At 30.6% G+C, this 10602-nt stretch overlaps 1 protein-coding gene across 1 annotated transcript; it reads left to right on the forward strand.

Annotated features, from left to right (window-relative positions):
- The first annotated feature begins 341 nt into the window (after positions 1 to 341).
- On the forward strand, positions 342 to 7606 carry LOC113392388 (protein obstructor-E-like). Its single transcript, XM_026628802.2, has 5 exons — positions 342 to 502; positions 4102 to 4296; positions 5669 to 5872; positions 7056 to 7269; positions 7480 to 7606. Exons 1-5 carry the CDS (start codon positions 460 to 462, stop codon positions 7535 to 7537), a joined length of 714 nt encoding a protein of 237 aa, XP_026484587.1. The 5' UTR covers positions 342 to 459; the 3' UTR covers positions 7538 to 7606.
- Positions 7607 to 10602: the final 2996 nt, after the last annotated feature.

The following is a 10602-nucleotide window of genomic DNA, read 5'->3' on the forward strand; positions in this document are numbered from 1 at the left end:
GAATGCACAGTTAACCACATATATGGCGAAGTAGTTTAAGGTTCATATGAGAATCGATTCATTGTTATTTTATAAGCTATGCTTTGCATACGGAAATACTAAATATCTCTGTCTCCAATGGTGATCCGGTAAGGATTCCCTTCTCTAGGCTCGTTCGATTGACATAGTTAGCGGTTACGATATTCAGTAAATCCCCAGGAATGTTGCTTTTAGATGAAGACACCCGCTGATTAAATTGCTTTGCAACCACGGAAATTAGTATTGTTTCACTTATAAAATAATTTGTTAAATCACGCCTAAGTCTTCGTACCGGTTTTAGTCGCATACGCAGGTCAGGTGAAGAAAAAGCGCGCGCGACGCTTGCATTTGTCAGTCGCACCAGGGTCGTCAGAGGGGTCGGACCGCTATCTAGTCATTGTATTTTTAAATATATTTTATTACCGTAATCCAAAGGTCATCATGAAAGTGTTCATCGTGTTGGCAGCAGTCGCCGCCCTTGCGAGTAAGTTAATATATTCATATTTATGCTTTAAATTTATTATAATAAATAAAGCTATAAAATATGTTTAGACTGATAAATTAAAATATTTTAGAAAGTGTCCTTGAATATATTTAGTCGTAAGTTTAATCAATTTAATTATATGTGATTGGCTGTACTCTATAATACTCTTAAAATATTGTTCAACATAAAGATCTTTATTAAAGTGATTAAAATGAAAGAGGGATTTTTTTCCCCAAAACTCTCTTAAAGATATCAAAAGTAATGCTTAAGACTTAAGAGTACAGAGAAACTTTTATAAGAAAATGATATAAAATGTAAAAGATATTATTTTGTATTACTTGAAACATATCAAATAAAAACTTGCATAAGAATAATTTCCACAAAGGAAATATCTAGTAGATTTTAATTGAACATATTCTTGACTAAAACCTGCAAGGTTTTTATATTTAATTTAAATAAAATATAGCATTTTTATTTGGGACGATCACAGTGCTAATATATGTGCTTAAAAATTGGCTAAACTATTCCAAAAACTTTTCACGTTTACACTAATAAACGCTCAAAAAGCGGATTTATTTTCCGTTATACAAAGCCTTTATTTCGTATTCGTAATGAGTCGTAATGTAGTAATCGTTCGAGGAAAAACAAGTACAAGCATTTTAACATAAAGTGTTGATTTTGAAACATCTCTCTTAATTCAAACAAGATATAAAGAAAAGCAAATACAATAAGGTTTTGTAAGAATAACTATCAATTAAATATATAATTTAATGCGTCTGCGGAAATTCGGCATTGACCTTCGAGTGTACCATAGTTGCAACGTACTACATAGTTTTAGTAGCAGAAAGTTGCGATAGTTATGCCATATAAAATTTACGCAAATGGTATATAGACTTTTGCAATGTAACCGCTTTACATAAGTGTTTCGGAAATGGTAGCTTTTACGATTGGTAAAGGTGTCACCATAAAATCCGGTCAACACAAATTGATATTATATTACATGACAAATGTTGTATAGAGCTGTGTTATTAAAAAATGATATTATTTGTTATGTGAAATTAATATTATTTAAGTGGTTATTCCAATCGACGGTAAAAAATAAATTTGTATTTTTTTGACTATGTAGTGAAGTGCACGATTTTATTAAAAACCAAAACCGATTCACCGATATATCTACAAGTAATCTGAATGGGAAGATCACTGTATAAAACATGAATGTAGCAATTTTATATACAGACTTCCAGACAAAAAAAATTATGTTAATTAAAATATCGGATAATTTAATGGATAAATATAAATATATTTTTTCTATACTTAAAAGATTATTTAAATATTTTTTTTAAATGTATTATTATAATAAGTCGCATGAAATTTAAAAAAAAAAACTATTATTCGGATAAAATTTCATACAAGAAATAATATATATCAGCTGAAAGCTGAATTATACATAATAAACCATCCAACGTTTATTTGCGTATTAGTTACATACGCAGTTAGACAAACAGACAAACGGGTACCGAAAGTAACGTAGTAGATTATAACCACCGCTGGGCTAAAGTCTGCTCTTCTTTTATGAAGATTTGGAGCTTATTCTACCAAACCGTACCAATACGGGTTGGTGGTATTAAAATATACAGTCACATAAAACAGTTTTAATCATTTTAATTTAATTACTAGTCTTGTACCGGGTTTTACAATGATTTATGTAATTATACGATTCGTAAACTATAATTATCTGCTTCTTACGTTAAACAATTTTTCCTTTTACATCTATACATTAGTGATAATTAACATAAGGCTATGTATTTTGTAAAATAAAACTTCGAAGAACGCGTTCAAGGATATCATTAAAACTTGACATTTATTTGCGTGTACCGGTCAGCAAATGAGATGTAGACGTGACTTTGAATAACATGCGTTCGTTTTTACCCGAAATTAATAAATCAATTAAAACATTAAGAGCAATCTTTATAATTCACAATGTGTGTGATAAAACATAATATAATAAATTACTAAAAGTGACAATTACAAAATTACGAATTAAAGCTTTAAGCTGAACTGGACTGGACTTTGGTCATGATATAAAAATAATTTTAAAAAAATATACATAGAGACGATTTTCTCAAATGATCAACAATTGCTTAATATGGAATCCTAAGCATTTGATATAAAGTTGATAGTTCACCAGCTAAATTCGGGTCACAGAACGACCCTTGATGCATCCGAGCGATGCACCTCGCGTCGCAAGACTTCGCTTTCACTTCTCAATGCGTTGCGTCACTGCTTACGCTAAGTTGCAATAGGTTGCGCGGGCGTTAATTCGAAACCCGGTATATTTATCCCACGTGGAAAGAATTGTTATGACTCTTTTTTTTTTAAATATAATCTTAGTAAGAACACAAAAATTATTTCACCGCTTGTAGTCAAAATATGAATACACAGAAATCTAAAATTTTCATTCATTTATTTTAGTATGTTTTATTCTTTATTATTTATTATATCAAATAATAAAACCGATACTTCATTCGATAAAATTGGTATTTCTTCTACAAAAAAAAAAGCGAAGGTTTTCGGCCACACGCGATACTTAACTAAAAATGCTTAACCTAAAATATATGTCTAGTATAAAAAATACCTTACGTAATGATTGAAGTGTTTTTCATTTCAAAAGGTTACTAGTCGACGATAAATTAGAATAATCTTCGGACGTACCTCATTAACATAAGTAATCATTAACTCTGATAATATTTTGAGCAATAACCGGCTTAGTGTATCCGCGATAAGATTGAAATTCAACATAAATTTTACTGATGATTTTAATGTGTGAAAATAAATTAAAAAAAACTATTAAATTTGAGTTTTCGCCACAACCTTGACCGATCGTAATTCAAACACATAAATTAGCAATAAATTTGCTATTTAGTGAAAATGTCGAACTATAAAATAGTTTATATTATCATACTTCTATGATACTTCCGTGTTCATTTAAATATCGTATTATTATTTGAGAACCTTATCTACGTGTTAGCATACAAGACAATTATTTTTTAATATTACATTTAAATAGAAACTTTTTCAATGCACGCATGCAATTTCACGTATCAATATTTTTAGGCTAATTAATTCCATCGTTAGTTTACTAAATCATTTGCGAAACAAATGACGATATGATGATACGTGAATACATGAAAGGTCGTTTTTTATCGACACGAAACTATAACTGACATGCAACTTCTTTACACTTTTACAAGTCTGAAGTCACCTTTACGTGTTGATCAATTAACTATTGCCAAAGCACGCGTAAGAGCAAGTGGGTAGTAGGTAGGTAACCCAATATTGTTTGTTGACGCTTAGCGACGATTATACAATGTTGCGTTGTTATGTAAGAAAAAAAAACTGAGCCGTTCGGTCTTTAGAGTATCAGAACTCGGTCGGTCTGATTCTTGGCTTGATTGATTCAGCTTTCACTATCTTTATGTGATCGATTCTTTTCGGCTTGTATTGTTATCAGCAGACCACTATTATTATAAATAACATTAACAATGCTCCTAGCTTACTTTAAGATTTCATGAAATCTAAGTTTTTTATTTTATTCGCAGGCGCCCAATTCAAATGCCCGAACAAAGATGGCCAATATGAGGACGAAAGGCAGTGCGACAAGTTCTACGAATGCGTTGATGGTGTCTCTACGACCAAGCTGTGCCCCGACGGTCTTGTGTTCGACCCTACCATCAGGAAGATCAACAAGTGCGACCAACCGTTCAATGTAGATTGCGGTGACAGGACCGAACTTCGTAAGTAATTCGATAAACAGATCTATACTGAGTAAACAAAATAAATAAGGTGACGGAACTTTTTACGGATTGATAAAAAGACTTTCTATTCTCTTTTGATTTTGAATTCGAATTTTTTGGTTCTCGATTATAAAACTAAAGGCATATTCGTTTTATAATCTGAGATTTTATATTATCCAATAGAATGAAATTGATTGAGTATTGCTTTAGTATATGTGGAGCACAGTCATTATCTGGAGGTCATTCAACGCAACCATGCCAGAAATGAAAGTGTCCTGTCCACCTTTGACCACCTAGGTCACACCCTGATGATTTTCTAGACCAATTAGAGTCGTGATTGTCAGGTAATATTTACATGAACGTAATTTAGAATGTCGATTTTATTTTTTGTCGATTTTATTTATACGCCTTATATAATATAAAAAAAATATATTAAAAAATGCTTTATTTCGTATCGTATATTCTTCAACCGAATAAATAATAACTTTGTATAGTTAAAGTTGATATTTGCTTAAAGTGTTTCGTCACAGTATTGTTGAATTAAAAATGTGGCGCGCGAGTAAAAAGTATTGAAACGCATTCTTTGCATTAGCTAGACTTTCGCTAAAAGTGATTATATCATATGAAAACAAAACGACCTTATTTACCCATAATTATGTTCACGAGTAGAATCATGATTCTATTTACAGACGAGCAGTATTTCTTGGTAGTTTTTTTTAAATATATATTTGCATTAAATTCCACACTCAAGTGCGTACGTGACTTGTTTGAAAAGTGTGCAATTTACCTTTCCTATAACATTTAGGTATAAATAAGTCGTCTTACTTGACTATAAGTATAGTTCTTGTGTATATTATACGTCAGTAGGCATTTTAATGGGACGTGAAAGGAATTCAATAGCGGGCAAATCAACTCGTTGGATCAAGGCGAATTGGTCGAGAACGGAACAATGTAAAAATAGTGATCGACGTTCGAAATTCTTGCTGTCTAGAAATGAAAACTCATTTGCTACTTCCTGAACTTTTAAGTGGTTACCTAGAATACGACCTCAACGTCGCAACCGGTATAATTTCAAGGTTTACGACATTCATTAATGCTTTTATCTCCATTTCTAGAGTTGAAGTTATGTTGACTTTAAGGTGATGCAACTCTTACACTTTTATTAATAATTTGATTTCAAAATTGGTTTCGATCGTTCGCCTTGGTTTCTTTTTGCAATATTTCACAGTAAACTTTTTTCATAAGTCACATATCTACATTAATGAGGAATTATGCTAAACTCTTTATTCGCTATTAAATGATATTTTTTCCTACAGGTACTAAAATTAGAACGATAACATTTTAACATGCTATGTCTTAATTATCCCTCCAGAACCCCCCAAGCCCAACAACCAGTGCCCACGTCGTAACGGTTTCTTCGCCCACCCTGACGCCTCCGTGTGCAACATCTTCTACAACTGTATTGAAGGTGATGCTACCGAGGTCAAGTGTACCGCTGGTCTTCATTTCGATGAGTACTCCGGTACCTGTGTGTGGCCCGATTCCGCTGGCAGACAAGGATGTATCGCCCAGGAGAGTAAGTACACAATATACGTTCAGAAAATATTTTTTAAATATTTAGTTATTGTTAAAATTTATTTGAATGGAATTATATAAAAAATAGTAATTTTATCTACATGCAATAATACTTATATTCCATTTCTCTATGGTATTTATAATTAAAAGAAGTTTCTTATAAACAAATGTGATTTTGGGAGTCGACAGGGAGTTTTTCGAGACAACTTGTCTCATATATGACAACCTATGTATTTTTCAAAGATTATCTGGTTTATTCATAGACAAAATTCTAACCTTTTCCTATATCTAAATAGGGGCCCAGATATATTAAGAATTGTTATTATCTTATTCCACATTAACTTTGACGAAAAACGTTTAAAACTTCCTTTGCATACTACATAAAAAACTACATAAAAAATACGAGTGTTATAGAACGCCATTCGGTACCGTTTAATCAAATTTTACCTGCCCTCTAATCAGGCGAAGTTAAATTAAAATGTATCAATACACTTCATATATTATACTACTCTCCACTTCTTTACCAAACATCGATTAAACGTTGCAAATGAAACATTGCACAGTTTAAGTCATATTATTAATAAGAATTCATAACGAACTGGAAGAAATCAATTACAATTTATAATCAAAAGTATCTTAACAATAAATAACAGTCTTATAAATAGAACATTCATTACATTTCTGTAACAATGACTAATACAGCCAGTCATTGCACCAAGCGTTAATATCTCTAAACAAATTGACACAATACGAGCCATTAGTCTCCACGAGCATTCGTGTCGATTATCTAGCCTCTCACTTAGCCGGTCACTGGCACAGAGCTCAAAGCTGATATAAATGCGTTGCCACGTAATCTTACACAGCTGTGAGGCTGTTCAACGTGCCCTTCTCCAAGTTGCATTCACTGTTTCAATTCATCTGAACGATCCACTATTTATATCTTTCATGACCTTTTGTTCAGATAATCTTATTTCGAAATAGATGTAGAATTAGTTAACAGGTACATAATAAGATATGTTTTATAAAGGGTTTCAAATGCAATATCATATTACAATTTGATAGTTAAAATAACATTTAAATTTAGAAGTAAATGATATGCCCCAGTTTGTTATTTCTAAGATAAATTTTTCATAAGCAATATTATGCAAATAACCAACTAAATAGTTTAACGTATTTTCTTACAGAAAAGACCAAGGATGGCTTCGAGTGCCCCAAGGATCAACTGGTTGACCCTCAAGGTCAGGCTGTCGCTCACCCCAAATTCCCTCACCCTAATGACTGCCAACGTTTCTACGTATGCTTGAACGGTGTTGAGCCTCGTGACCTTGGTTGCCAAGTCGGAGAGGTCTATAATGAGGAGAGCCAGAAATGTGACGCACCCGAGAATGTCCGTGGATGGTAAGTAACAAAAAAATTTAAACGTTAACATTTTAATGATAAATTAATGTGAATTTTTACTAATTTGTAACATGGACTATGACCATTTTTTTTACGTACATGGAACTTAAGTGTATAATATATTTGTCCATTGCATTAAGAATTCGAAATAGTTGATCTATGAAATTATTTATAATCATTCTAAGATACATTTTAATATTTTTCTTACAGCGAGGATTGGTACAAGGACTCTGAAGACGCAGCGCCAGCTCCTAAGGCAAGATCCTAAGCTAGTGATAAATATATAAGTTACACCTAAGACTTGATAAGTTAATATACTTTAAGATATAAACAACAAGCGTATTTTATTTTATTCCTTACGACAACCTTAGCAATTAAATGTCAAAATATAAAAAAAATAACATATTTGAACTTAATATGATTTATTAATAAAACTTTATAGTATCTAAAAAGTAATCAGGAATGTATGCAATTTAAAAATAACATAAATGTCTTATGAAATTCATAAACTACAATTACATTACTTTAATAGCAAGAATATTAGGTTAACCTTGATATATAATTTGCAATTCCTCAGTTAATTAATAAAATTAATTCAAATAGAGAATCATTAAAACATTTTTCATATTTCGAAATATTGAATTGTCAATTAAATATTTAATCAAAAGAATTATTGCAGTGAATAGCGAACAATTCTACTGACAAACTACCTCATTAAGTGAAAGGATATACGGTTAATTAAATTATTTTCAATTCAATTGCAGTAACACCTCTTTGACGTGTCATAATTAATGTGGCATTTAACGTCACATTTACGTTAGTCGAATATTTTTATACAATTGTATGTTACAGAGATATTTTGAAATATACTGAAGACGAAACAAAATAATCCTACATGTTATAGTGGTTGTTATGTCGCATTTAAACTAAAATTAAAACAAAATAATTAATAGTTATCATAAAAGATACGATTGGGACGATAAATAACTAGTTATCGTATTCCGTAACGAGTTCTTAAAGGTTAAGAGTTGACGTCGTTTAAGGCAATCGAAAGTTGAAAAAGATTCGCAACTAAATTCATCACGCTCATCCAATGCCAATAAATATATATATATATATATATGAGTATATAATGGCTCAGCTTTACTTCCGTCATGTGCAGGTATCGTCGTAATCACGGCGGTAATTTTGTGTTTTCTCTACAACCTGTAGATTCTGAATAACAAACATATCGTTTATTTTATCGTTCATTTTATAATAATATAAAATATTTTTTTTTAGAATATATGGAAATACCTTAGCGGATATGGAACTCAGTGGACAACTCGTATAAAGCCTGTTTAGAACCAACATTACAATTCCTCCCAATAACGCTTAGTAAAATATTACATAAGAAGAATAAGGGTCTAACGTACAAAATATAAGATCATTTTTTTAATCATGTTTTTTAATTTTTTTGTAGTTTTTACTACGCTTGAGCCCTCTCAAGCGTAGTAAAAACTCAAACTCAAAGCTTAATCACAATCGGATAACTAGTTTAGGAATGCATATAGAAAAAACATAAAAACATCAATATTTATTTATATACATTATATTTATTTTTTACACATTACATTAATAAAGAGACCTTAACATTGCGATGGACCGCGATACACAGAGGCTAAGTGTCAAGGCGGGAATTAATACGATCCAAATACGTACATCTCGATTTAAAAGGCAAAGTAAGGTAATGTTAATGGCAGGAAATAGTAGAATAATGATAATGTTTATTACTCTTCGCAAAAACAAACCTTTCATCATTAAAAAGTGATATTTATTTCTAACGACGTACATTCGTATCATAGTCTAGAATGTGTGAACATTATATAATATGTTATAAATGAGTATTAATTCAAAGTGATTCGTTTTCAATTAATAACTACGACTAATTTTAATGCGCGAATGTAAAGATAATATAAGCATTAAATTACATTAATTATCTACTAAAATGATCAATTGAAGACTGTTTGTAAGATTTAACAGTTCAGTGGAACAGAATTTCAAATTAAAAGTCGCTATTTTTGGATACTTCAGTCTGAATTATACTATGACTAATCCGCAACGTAAAAAAATATCCTACCCCGGAGAGGGAAACAAAAAACATTACCATTTTTTTTAATAATTTATAGAGTCAGTTAGTTTATTTCTTTGTTACTCTTATAAACTTTACTCATCCGATAATCATGACATTTAGCGCACACGTTCTATCAGGGACACAGAAAAGAACATACCTAGGTACCTAGTACCCGCTTCCCCCAAATCACAGGTAAAGCCGCGTCAGTAAACTATTTTCAATAAAACAAAAAAACGAAATAGAAACTATAATAATAATTTCTCATATTATAACTCATTCGAAGTACACGTTAGTTTTAATTAAAATCAGTAAGCATATTTCTTAAGCATAGCTTCACGATGTGTTTGATATGAAGTGTGAAGTATGACGCCATAACTGGATATATCTATTGAAAATTAAATTAGTCATAACTTAAACAGGACGAGGTTGCTTTTTATAGAGCCTATTATACAGATAATAATATGTATATGTGTCAAAGACAATAAACTTTCAAAACTCTCAACAGTCTTTTGTTTACTGAAATGCTACGTATATATGTGTATGTAATATAATTCTTTTACTATGTAAGCATTGTGTTTAAAACGTTGGTAATAGATTTTTGCATATCAAGGATGTTGAGAGAAATTTCATGTCTAATTAAATAACTAAATTTTGTTCTGAATGAATTTCATCAAAATAAGTAGTTTGATTATTTACAATTTCATTTGATTTTCATTAGCGTCACAATATTAGTGACGTGACGTTATTTGAAAATTAAAATGTATAAAATAAGACATTTATTGTGTCATGTCGTATGATATGTTTAGAACACTTTATAGTATGTCTGAAGGTTAGATACTAATCCGTACTTACATATGTTGAATTCAAAATAAATATCATTTTAAGCAAAACATTTTAATTAAAAATATTTTTTACATACGTCCTTATTATTTATTTTTGCATATAAATCCAGAATAAATTTGATAACTTATTTTAAATATTCAAAACTAGAAAAAACATTATATTTATTAACAGATATACATACATAAAACCCTTCCGTGTCTGGTCTCAATAACACTCGAAAGCAAAATTATTAGTATATTTTTGTATTATATCAATCATATGTATGATTATGTATATCCCGTGCAAAAAATATATTCAGAACAATTAATTAAAACGTCTACTCTATTCAGTCATTAATCTGTAATCTTATCAATAGGTTTTAATCAAACTTTCTTATA

The sequence above is a fragment of the Vanessa tameamea genome, chromosome 5 (genome assembly GCF_037043105.1).
Source record: "Vanessa tameamea isolate UH-Manoa-2023 chromosome 5, ilVanTame1 primary haplotype, whole genome shotgun sequence".
NCBI classification, from domain to species: Eukaryota; Metazoa; Arthropoda; class Insecta; order Lepidoptera; family Nymphalidae; genus Vanessa; species Vanessa tameamea.